The 12,378-nt window shown below is 42.9% G+C and overlaps 1 protein-coding gene across 2 annotated transcripts in view; it reads left to right on the top strand.

The window, feature by feature from the left end:
• The window catches only part of MIDEAS (mitotic deacetylase associated SANT domain protein), a 74,878-nt gene extending 65,127 nt beyond the window's left edge, over positions 1-9,751 (top strand). For both annotated transcript variants that reach the window (XM_006272553.4, XM_019496594.2), the window contains exon 13: positions 1,792-9,751. In XM_006272553.4, coding sequence (XP_006272615.2) covers positions 1,792-2,008 — 217 coding nt within the window. In that variant the 3' untranslated portion in view covers positions 2,009-9,751. The remainder of the gene's footprint in view (positions 1-1,791) is intronic.
• Positions 9,752-12,378: the final 2,627 nt, after the last annotated feature.

The following is a 12,378-nucleotide window of genomic DNA, read 5'->3' as shown; positions in this document are numbered from 1 at the left end:
CAGGAATTTTGGTGGTTGCGAAGCAGTGGCCATTAATATGGCCTCCCTCCTTTCTCCTTCCCCCCCCAATCCCCAAGCCCTGTGTAGTGGGCTGGGCCTGCTGGTGACCCCTTCCCTTGTGCAGCCGGGCTACATCCTGTCCACTCCTCTTCTGGATCAAGGTTGGGCCATGCCCCCTTCATTCCCCTCAGGGCTGGGTTGAGGCCTGGCCTTGCCCCCTACCCTCCCATTGTAGGTGGGCCACACCCCCTTTGCTGTGGGGCTGGATTAGGGTCTGGTCATGCCCCCTCCTCTAAAGCCAGGCCACCCCCTTCCCCCCCTTCACAGGGCTGGGCCATGCCCCCTTTCCCTGTGGGGCTGGGTTCAGACCTGGTCACACCCCCTCTCTTCTCTTTCCCATGTGGCAGGGTCAGGGTCCTTTCCCCGGCACCCTCCCTCAGCCCCTTTGCGCACCCACATGGTGCCTGCTGTGACCACCCGGGGGCTGGATTGGGAACTTTGGCTAAATCCAGCCTGCGGGTAGACTGGGTGCTGCCAGTCCAGCCCACCAGGGAAAAAGGTTGAGCACCGCTGTCCGAGTCGGATTGCAGCTCAGATAATTCTGCTGATGTCAATTTTCCCTTCAGCTTCAGTTGGCTATAGTATGCTTTAGTGCTGATGTGTGCTGTTAACAGCTGCTATGTTCCATCTTGGCAGTGTTTACATTTCACTGAATGGTAGAGTGATTCCTGAATAGTTGATGAAGTGCTCTAGGAACTTGTCAAATAAACAATGCCATTGAAACACCAGGCATTATCATTACTGTAGCAGCAGGTGTCAGGTAAATGGTGGACAGTTGTTCTGATTAAGTTTACACCAGTCTCCTGTGCCTGTTTAAATGCATTTTATTTTAGTTATGCGACTCCAGGAGTTTGGGCATCTGTTACCATCAGTGTGAGTCATGCCAAGAAAATTCAGTTCATTACATAAATAATGTAATCATAAAGAATAGTGAGCTTTGTAGTACCAGCAGTTACTCCTGTATTTAAAGTGAGCAGGGTGATGAGTACTGACAGAGATTCTTCTGTGTCATGGAGGAGTATTTGACACTGAGGCACTGCTACAAGGAGTTACACAGCTGTATTTCTGGCCTGGATATTGGTGCAGGAGAAATAGGAGAGGATTCTGAATGGCCTTCAAGCTTCCATTTGAGTATTTGGTGACAGTGAATTAAGAATTTGTATGTGGGGAAATAGGGGAAGACTAGGTGGAGTAGACAAAGGAAGGAAAGGGGGAAGGAAGCCAAGCCTGCTCATATCCCTACAGCTTCAGCAAAGAGGAGTGCCAGCTGTTGTCTCCTTGTTTATTAGGTGTTTGCCTTTAGAGCAGCACCACTAGCCCCAGCTGGAATTGAGGCCCTGCTGTGTCACATAGTGAACAGACGTGGAGCAAGAGTCAGCTTCTTCCTCAAAGTGCTTAGAATTTAAACATAAATAAAAGGTGAGGAGGCTAAGAGAAGTGAAAGGACAGGGCTAGGGTCACACAGCAGATCATAAGCAGCCTTGGAAGAGATCATTGGGCAGATTGTTGAAACAGGATCTTAGGCTCCTGACTCCTGGGGTCAGTGCCCTGTCCCTTAGACTGTGCGCTGTGGGAGGAGTGGGAGCAAAAGTAGTGATAATTGCAGTAGATCCTTTCTAGTGGTGATGAATTGTCCTGCCCTGCGGTTTGTTGACTCCAACCTGGAGATGCTGATAAGAGGATTGGGCGGGGAGATTGAGCAAACTGTTACATGCCTGTGTTTGTCCCTAGGGTTTTCTACAAGGTGAAGAGTCGCAGTGCCCATATGAAAAGCCATGCTGAACAGGAGAAGAAGGCAGCAGCACTCAAGCAGCAGGAGAGAGAGGCAGCAGCAGCAGCAGCGGTAGCAGCAGCCCGAAGCCAGGCACAGCAGGAGGAGAGCAGCGACAGCAGGAGCAGCAGTGGCAGCAGCAGTAGTGGCAGCTCCGATGAGGACAGGGAGATTTAGCGACAGGCCAGAAGAGGAGGGAGTAGCCAGGCTGGACCCAACAGGGCAGTGCAGGTCAATACTCCATGTGTTTGCTTCCTTTGCTGCACTTTCCTCGTTGGAACAGAGGTCTACCTGGCCTCAGTGTTGCCACTTCCTCATCCCACATGCTTCACCTCGATTTGCCTGAACAAACCGAGTCAAACCAGTGGATAATGGATCTGTGTGAACTTGAATATTCTTTTTTACAAATAAGATTTATATTTTATTTATGAAGAGACCCTGAGGTACTCAGTAGAAGTCATCCAGAGTGGAATTCAGTTCTCCGTCAGGTCAATCAGACTTTTCCCTATGTGCTTTCTCAGATCTGTGTTGACAAGACCCTTTATTAGATCCCTATAAAGCCTTCCAAACTTGAGCAGGAAGAAGGATATTCTGCTCAGAGACGTACAGCATTTAGTTACTGTGATGCTGGCAGTGGATAGAGCTTGCCTTCCACAGCAGATCCTCTTTTCTGTCATTTCTCTTCCTGCTTTCTGCCAGGGGTGTTCTCCACACTCTCTGCTGGCTTTGCTGAATGAGACATGGCTTAGTGAAACAGGTGCAAAAAGAGAAGGCAAAGCCCCGCCCTCTCCTGGAGAGAGAGCATTTTTTATTTTTCTGTAGCAGGTGAGATACCTGCTGGGTTTTTGGGGGTTTATTTTTTGTGGGGGGAGGGAATCTGTGCCATAAAAAGTCCTGCAATGGATGCGAAGCATCCTGTGGGATGAGAGCAGCAGTGCAGCTCAAAGGTCCTGCTACGTTGCATATAGAAAACAAAGCAATTGATCTCAGCTCACTTTTTTTGAAAAATCTGGTTCCCCACACATATCAAGTTGAAAGTGGTGGGTGACCTTTTGAGCTTTAACTTGTTACAGAGGCAGTGAGGTTGTTCTAATGAGGCTTGAACCAAGATCCCAGTGTTTTCATGGATGGACTTTGGTCTCCTGATGTTTCCTTAATCTCCTACCCCAGATGCTCCTTTCCTTCTCCTGGTGGCCTTCCCCTATTCTTTTGTGTGGTCTACAAATGGCCATCCCTTAGATTATGCTCCAGGAGTAGTGAGATTTTAAATGCTTTATTTATATAAATATCCTCAAAGGGAATATTCATTTAAAAGAGATGTGGCACCATGTACTGTAGGAATGTCCTTCTCTTTATTCCCATGCAGTAGTTGGACAGCGGAGCTTGTTGGGCTCTCCTGTCATGACCCCCTCTTCTGGTGAAATGCATTCTCTTTTGCAGAGCTGCAGAAGAGCCACTAGATTTGTGTAGATCCCCAATATCAAATGGGGGCCAACAAGCCTGGTGTTGCAACAGAAGTTAAAGAAGGCAAAACACAGGTCATTTGACATGAATGTTAATATTGCACAGGATTTCTCCAAATGTTATACATATTCGACTTATCATTTTATGTCATAAAACTGTATGAACCTAGGTGTTTTCTTGGGCTGCATACAGAATTGTCTTCTGGACACTGCAGAGGAATGTAATTGTTGCTTTTGTAGAGATCAAGATAGCCACATCCACCTTCACTGGAGGTGTAACTGAAGAGAACCATCGGATAAGAGGGGGCCAATCCTGGAGTCAGGCATCAGCTGTATCGCAAAGAACTTGTAAATCCAGAAAGCTGTTTCTCCCTCTCACCTGTAGTAGAACATCTTGTGTTGATGTTTGTTGCATTTAATTGCTTGAGCAAAGAGGTGTGGTCAGGAACATTGCCACCTAGGCCTGGTATAGCATTTTCCATCAGTAGATCTCAAAGGAGATCAGATCAGTATCACTATCCTTGTTGTTTACATGTTGGGAAGCCAGAATCCAGAAGTGAAGCAACTTGTGTGAGGTCACTGAGAAGGTGAATAGCGGAGCCAGGAGTAGAACCCAGTCCCAGTCCAGCTCTATAGCAGCACTGACCCTGTAATAGTATCAGAAGTGTAGCTTTGAATTTCCAGCTTGCCAGTTCCACACAGTGAAAATCAGATCAACCACCTGTGGCTCAACAGTGCCATCTGCTGGCCGGACTGACTGGCTAATGGTCTGTTCATTCCTGAGCAGGGCTGGTTCCCGTAAAATGAGCAGGCTACTTGCTGATCCAGCTGACTTGCTGTTAAACTTCAAGCAAGAGAATGCCTCTGTGCTTGCTCAACTACAGAGCAATGCAGGACAAACTGAAGCCTGTCAACTCCGTGACCTTCTCTTGCCATATGGCACTGGAGCTTCCTATACACTGAAATTTGGGCCTGACTTGCACCTGCATTATTTTACTGCCTATTTATGTCCTTGGGCCATATATTTGATTACCCTACAAGTTAAGGTGTGCAGCTGTGTTCACCTTCTTAGCAACAGAAAAGATAGCTTCTTTTAAGTAAGAATAAACATGGTTAATAGGGAAATGTTTTCTTTTTAAATATTAACTTTTACTACTGAAAAAATGCCCCCTTACCTTTGTAACCCAATGTTTTCCTTATGTACCAAGCCTCAGCTTGTACCAGGGATCAAAAGACCAAATTCCAGCCTAGATTCCGTCTTTCCCTGTACAGTCGCATACATCTTGGTCCATTGTAGGATTTGGATGACTGTTCCTTTGTCCCTCTGTGAAACCAGCCTTGTCTGGAATGAGGGCAGGTGGCAAATCCTGTGCTGTTGAAATCCATTAGCAAACTGGAGAGAATCAAAAGTAAACATTTATTTAAAAAAGAAAAAAGCTCTAGCAAACCAATCTTCCCATTAGGAGTTTAAATTTAATTAATAAGTCTTTCTTTTGGAAACTGGAGGTGGCACATGCTTCATGCTGTCCCTAGCCCTGGTGAGGAAGCAGCTGTCTACTGCATTTCAATTTAAGTAACTTTACTTCTGAATTCTCACTTGTGTTGGTTCCATTTTGAGTGTTGTGCTTAATAGTGTTGTAACCTTTTATTGGATCTTATCCTTTAGTATGGCAGCTGCTTCTGGGAGTTTGGAAAGTCCTTTCTGGCTATCAGGTTCTGGAAATAGTGGAGTGGTGTAATGAATTAAAAAGCAAGTAGGGCACTTTGTGCATTTAAAAAAATAATTTTAAAAGTACTACAGAACACACTATGTTAGAAGGGAGGAATAGGTTGCAATCAGACCTAAACAGGTTACAGGGGTGGGCGGATGAGAACAGGTTGGGTTTCAGCACTGACAAGTACAAAGTGCTGCACCTGGGGGGGGAGAACCAGCAGCATACCTCCAGGCTGGGGAGCTCCCTTCTTGTCAGTGCAGAGGTAGAAAAGGATCTTGGAGTCGTTATTGATGCCAAAATGACCATAGGTCGACAGTGTGGGGACGCTGTCAGGAAGGCCAGCCGCACTTTGTCATGCATCCACAGATGCATCTCGAGCAGGTCCAAGGAGGTGATCCTCCCCCTCTGTGTGACATTGGTCAGGCTGCAGTTGGAGTACTGTGTCCAGTTCTGGGTGCCGCACTTCAGGAGGGATGTGGACAACATTGAGAGGGTCCAGAGGAGGTCCACCCACATGATCAGGGGGCAGCAGGGCAGACCCTACGAGGACAGGCTACAGGACCTGAACCTGTTCAGCCTCCACAAGAGAAGGCTGAGGGGGGATCTAGTGGCCGTTTTACAAACTAGTCAGAGGGGACCAGCAGGCATTGGGGGAGTCCCTGTTCCCCCGAGCACTACCAGGAGTGACTAGAAATAACGGTCACAAGCTGGCAAAGGGTAGATTCAGACTAGATATCAGGAGGCACTACTTCACAGTCAGGGCGGCTAGGATCTGGAACCAACTTCCAAGAGAAGTGGTGCTGGCTCCTACCCTGGGGGTCTTTAAGAGGAGGCTGGATGAACACCTCGCCGGGGTTGTTTGACCCCAGTACTCTTTCCTGCCATGACCGGGGGTCGAACTTGATGATGTGCTCAGGTCCCTTCCGACCCTACCAGCTATGAAACACTGCACTTTCCTACTGAATGCCTTTGCCTAGATTAATGTGTCCACAGAAATGGACATATTAAATCAGGCAAGGTTTTTCTCTTACAGTTTGGGGGGGGGGGAAGTAGTTCACCCCTTACGCTGAAAATTGGACATAGATCCTGGATGAAGCCATGATTCCAAACAGAGAATTATTGCTTTTCTGTTACATGCTTATTCACCCTGTTGGAACAGAAGATTAGTGCCAAAGAGTAAAAGGCAAAGAAATGTTTTGTTTATTGCTTTCCATTAGTATTTTAGTGCCCCCAAAGTCTGTTGTTTGGCTGTAGCCTTGAAGAGGTTATAAGCTAGTGTGACTTGCCATTGCAAATGTTAGCAAGCAATTGACAGACTGTAGAGTGAGAAAATACAGGAGCCCAGCAACAGGATTGTATAGCAACTGCTGATCATTCTGGATCATGGTATATGCATGAGAGGTCACCCAGACCTTCAAACATATATGCCTCAGCAGGAATCTTGGAGGAGTGGAGGCTGCCTCGACCTTCCATCCCTCCTTTAGGCTACTGAGACAAAATCCAAAGGCCAGACATTTAGTACCTCCATGGCTGTACTTATATAAGCATCCAGGAATCAAACCCACATCTCCTGTGTGGCAGACAAGGATTCTACCACAACAGGATTATATGATTGCTATAATCATTAACTTAGTCTTCCTTAAGATACTCTACTAGTATCTAATGTTACTTATATTTAGAAGCCAATTTTCTTCTCCCAGGGCATGCATGCATGTGCACACATTCAAATCTTGATCTGTAGAAAAAAAATTTAAAACCCTACAAAATTGGTGTATTTATTAGATACTGAGTCAAGTGTTAGTTGGCTAGCTGACTGCTGTTCAAGCATGCAGATCCCTTCTTCTCCACCCCCATCACATCTGACATTCTTTTCTAATTCAGTGTCAGCGGAGGAACAGAAGGGTTTTTTGCCTTGAAGGGGGTGTTGACCATAGGGAGTGTAGGGTTAGCCCCTGCTGTGTTGTGCTTTTTCATGCCAGGAATTCCCAATAGCTAGCATCATATTTTGAACCTAAAGCTGTCTTAAAGCCTCATGGATAACCTCTTTCTGGAATGGATATAAAAGTAAAACATTTCTGTGTGCTTCTTCCTGTCCTTTAAAATATTTGCTGCCAGAAAACATACAGTAGAGGACTGGAAGATACTTCCAGGGTAAATTCTGAGATCCACAGGTCTTGAAAGCACCACCCTACACACAAGATCTTACTGGAATTTCTCTGCTTATCCCAAATGGGGTTTGACCACAGCTCTTGGGAAGAGAAGTAACCACCTGACCTGTTGCTTTGCTGCAGTGTGGGATGTACTCTGGAGTAAGCTGCGTTCCAGCTCACTGTGGAAAATGTGCTCCTGCTTCAGCTTATTGGATTTCCCATGTGTAATTTTTAGTGTTTCCAGGCATTGCATTTGATCTCCACTCAGTACAATAAATTTGTCTTAATTTATAAGATAAGATATTTCCCAAATAAGTTCAGTTTGGACAAGGTCTCTCCTCTTTGAGAACCTTATTCTATGGGAGCAAATGAAGTTTAACTAAAATGTTCTCACTACAGGGGTGGCTAAGCACTGAAACATAATGTGGAGAGACTGTGGAGTCTCCATCATTTGCAAGTTTAAGAAGTTAGAAGAGCACTTGCATGAGATGGTTTAGACGGGAATGATCCTGTCTTGAGCAGGGTGTTGGACTGACTGATCGCTTGGGGTACCTTCCAGCCCTGTTTTACTATGATTCTGTTGTTATGCTGCTCATGTCAATATGTTAATGGATAATATAACTAGCTTTTTCACAACTGGGGATCAGGCTTAAAATGAGAATGTAAACCTAGTTGCCATTTGGCCACATTTTTTAAACTGTTGCCCATTTGAATCTTATCAGGCCCCAGATGAACTGACAATGGGGCTTGTGAGAAATCATCCATTTTGTCCTAATGTGTAGTATTCTTGGTTTTTGCCAGTGCTCTTTTTCACTTTTATGAGCCTTCACTATTAAATCTACTGCCTGGTATGATTATGTATGGAGAGCATTTCTGTTATATAGCACAGTGTATATAAGTTGGTATATACAGTACGTTGTTTTATATAAGCAGAGCAATGCAAATCTACTGTAGCTACTGATATATTGCAATTTATCTGGAAGTATTCATTTGACATTTGTGTTTCTATACAGATTTCATTTTGTGGGTGGCTGGGCTGATCAGGTGTTAATTGATCAGAGAGTACTCAGCCCTATGCAAATCATTCAAATCTACCAACATGCAACAAAATAAAAGCAAATAAAAAGTGTACAGTGGCATGTAGCATTCTGAGTGACTATGTAGGAGCAATTGTATTCACCTGCTTGGTATTTTTATAGCTAGAGAGTTGGAAATAAAGCCATTTGACAGCAGGTAAAGGGCAGCTGAAATCAACCAAAACTGTACTAAAGATATGCATTCATCCCAAAAATTAATAGTGTAATGTGAAATGTAGATTAGCTCATTTTATTTGTGGATTACCTTTTCATCCCATTTCCTGTAACTACAGCACACTAAGTTTAAGATGACTGGCACACACAAGCGTTTCCTAAGCCGCACAGAATGCACCTTTTTTTCCTTCCCTCACCCCTTTTTTTTTACCAGCTTCTCGGCAAGTGTCTATGGCCTGACACTTCCATTCTGTTTAGGTCAGCGGTCTAGAAAGTCACGGTGTAAATAAATGTCTTCTGGTTTTTTAAACTTGTCTGTGTATCTACATAAATATCTTGTCTCCTTTCACCATTTACTTACCAGCAGACTTTGATAGTATGACAGCTGATTTTAGTCCACTGATAGTGTCTCACAAGCAGAGATTCATGGTTTACTGCTCTCACAATCAGTTTATATATTCCTTGACATTTTCCTGTGTACTTTCCTTACTGTGCTTATCCATGCAAACTTCCTTGCATTATCTTTCAGTGTATGCTTTGAAGCTTATAGTTTCAGAGAGATGGAGAAGTGGTGTCTATACTGTAGGTTTGATCCTGTGTGGATGGATTTCTTTGCAAATTGTCCATGTGGGGTTGAGCTGCTTCATTCACTCACATTCTCTCCTGTGTCAGATGTTGATGAACACACAGTCCTAGTCCCCAGCTGTCTAAATGTTTTTCTTTCTGGAACAGGAATTCTCTTGGCAACTGAGCCTGGAAAATCCTCACTCCTTAAGTTTTAGAAGGAGACACACATTTTTATAGTTGTTAATTGTATATTTAAAGCAACCATCTTTCCTGCAGCTTCTCCAAGTTTATTTTCCCTTTGCAGCTCAGATTTGATACAAAAAAGATTTTTCCATGTTTATTTACCTTTTTTGGTTCTGTTTTTAGACGTTTAATCTTAAAGCTTTGGTGTACTGTACAGGGACAGTCTGTCTTTGTAATTACTGTATAAATGCTTTATTATAAAAAGTATATTACTTTTATTTTAACAAATGAGCAGACACTGTCTTTTATGTGTTTGCTGCCTTGGGCACCTTTTACAAAGACTGTTACATATAAAAAATAGTGCAGGGGGGTGTGTGTGTACATATAATATATATACATAAAAAATTTGCCTTTTTTTTGCTGTACAGTTGTGATAGACCAGACTGATTTTATTTTTTTGTGTGCTTTTTTTTACAAAATATTAATACACTAAAGGAAATCTTGATGTGATTGTAATGTACCCATGTAACTTATTTACTTAATGTCCCTCTGTATCTTTTTAAACCTTTTATTAAATAAGGTTTAAAAATGAGTTTTCTTAGCTGCAGGTTCTGTCATCTGTGTGTGTCAAGGGAATGTGGGTAGGGGGCTTCCTCAGCTTTTTATTGTGCCTTTGCTTTTTCATCTTTGAATCCAAATGTATGTGTCCATACCCTCAGAAACAAACAGAAGCTTTTGTATCTGAAAAGGACATTTTTTTTAAACATTTTTTGTGATGTTGATCTTGTTTATTTGATTCAGCACAGCTTTGTCTGAAACTATCTTCATGTTCTCTGTGGTCTCTCCAAAACATTAAATTGCTTTTTTGTGGCTTCAAAACAAAGTTAACTTCTAGTTAGTTGGTTAGCTCTTTTTATAAGATTCTCACCATTATTGCATACAAGTGCCTAAAATCTCTTTTTAAATCAAAACAAATGAGTTGCCAAAATAGGCAGCTCACTAAAACCATGTGCTAGTCATATCTTGTAGCACAGTAACAGATTAATGAATAAATTTAAGTAAATAAGGGAGCTTCACACAGTTTATATGTCTATGGTACATGTATAGTTACTAAAGCCTTGTTCCATCATGGCTGGCCAAGCTGTCAAAAAAGTTGGAAAAGAGATTAAACACTGCTCTTCAGCTCCAGCATAGATGGGGCCTGAATAAGGGAAGTTGCTAGTAGAAAACATCATTTAGAGGAGCACAGGTGGTATTTTGTTTAACAGTTTTTACAGTGAAACACCATGGCAATTGCTGCTGCTTCTAAAACTGCTTGTTCAGGATTTTTAGATTTATCTTGTTAGTGATGGGTTTCTAGAAAAAAAATATTCAACTGCTGAGGCACACCTGGCCAAATGTTACATACCTCTAAATTGTTTCACTGTCATCCCTGAAAAGTAGACTGCATTGTCCTGAAATAGTTAAGCAGTATTTCATAAATGTCATTTGGACTAATTAAATGGGGATAGTAAAGATCAAATCTGGAGGCATCTAAATGTGAACCACTTCACTGAGGAAGCAGTTAGTTAAGAAAAATCAAACATCTGCCCCACATTATTTATCAATTTCTATAAATTAATGTAGCTGCTACAAAAAAAGGCTGGCAGAGGGACCATTTTAATAGTTATTTCCAATTGGGGCCACCTGACCAGGTTTTTAAATAAGTTCTAGAATAAAATCTGATTCCTGGAGTAAAATGTTGAGCAAAATACTTGCCCTCTTCTGGTGGCATGCCACAGTAACAGCAATTCTGAGGTGGGGCAGCTGCCCTCAGACCGCTTGCAGTGAATCTGCTACTGCAAAATAAATGTTGAGCTCAGTTTGGCAGTGGTAGACTGTCTTTTGAATACCAGTGCAGCAGGACATTTCCAGTTTATGAGCTTAACAGGTTGCTGCCACTTCAAGACTGGAGGAGATTTCACTCCTTTTACTGGAACTTATCCTTGAATGTAGTCTCTGGGGGAGGGATAGACAGCCCCTGGTATTTACTCTTTCCTCCTTAACAAACACTTGGCTTGACATTAGGTCAAGCCATGCTGTAAGGTTGACCTCTTCAGATTGAGAATAGTGGAGGAAGGTATTGGGTTTTCTAGAGGCAGAATTTAACAAGTTAGTCTCCTTTGAAATAGAAAATTTTCTAGGCATCTATGCCAGGACTGAGCTCAACTACAGTTTTGTACTTCAGTTGTTGGATTAACTGTTAATGGATTTAGTGTGTGATATTAATCCCAGTAATTTTCCATTAGTCTTAACATTTGCTTCTTTTAGGGCACAGTCTGAAAAAATAAAATCTTACTACAAACCTAGGTGGCTAGTTTTCAAGTGATAGTAGCTACAATAGATCACAATTCATGAATGAATCACCAGAGCTACTTGCTAGGAGAAGACTTAGCAAATGTTAGGAGGTTGTGTATCTGCATCCATCCCAAGCAGTCATACCAGTTTTTAATATTTGTATTTCTTTCTCTTGGGTTAAAAGCTAAGGAGTTACAAAACTAGAGAAGGCTTGAAGAGAAAATGAGGTAGGGGGGAAGAAACCTGAAGGCATATGGCACAACAGAATACTGTGCCATGTTTCAAGGAGATTAAAAACAAAAAAAAACCCTATAGAAACATGTTATGTTTGAACTGGCTCTTAGGTGGTTAGCTGCGTTAATGTGAAATCAGGCATAAGGCAGGGCAGAGTTGCACCTTATAGACTAATTCATAGATGTATAAGGATCAGCGCACTTTGTCAGAAGTTAGGGCTGCTTACATACGTTAAAACAAAAAACCAAAACAGTGCTTTACTTTAAACTCCGCGTGTTCCCACGCTGAGCCCAGTGCATGCCCAGAAGAGACATCGCATTAGTTGGACCCAACTCACCCAATGTCTATATACATTGGGTGCTTTAGTGGAGCTGTTACTAGATAGCTGATTGACTCAGCTTTAGATATAAGCACCAAAAGGCCCTGCTGAAGTGCCTGATTTATGAAGATGCTGTGGAGCCAGGTCAAAGTAATGTGCTGCTGCTTCCGTAAAGCGCAGGATTTTTTGTTGTTAATGTCTACAAGCAGCCTGAGTGTGGTTTGACTTGGGGAGTGCCACTAAGCCACTTCAAATTTAAAGAAACAAACCCACAAAGAGAGCATTTCAACAGTACAATTCAGTAGAGAGGGTTTGGTGTGGCAGGTGAA

The sequence above is a fragment of the Alligator mississippiensis genome, chromosome 2 (assembly GCF_030867095.1).
Source record: "Alligator mississippiensis isolate rAllMis1 chromosome 2, rAllMis1, whole genome shotgun sequence".
Taxonomy (NCBI): domain Eukaryota; kingdom Metazoa; phylum Chordata; order Crocodylia; family Alligatoridae; genus Alligator; species Alligator mississippiensis.
Note: the sequence above shows the minus strand (reverse complement) of the source record. Positions and strands in the feature narration are given on the sequence as shown.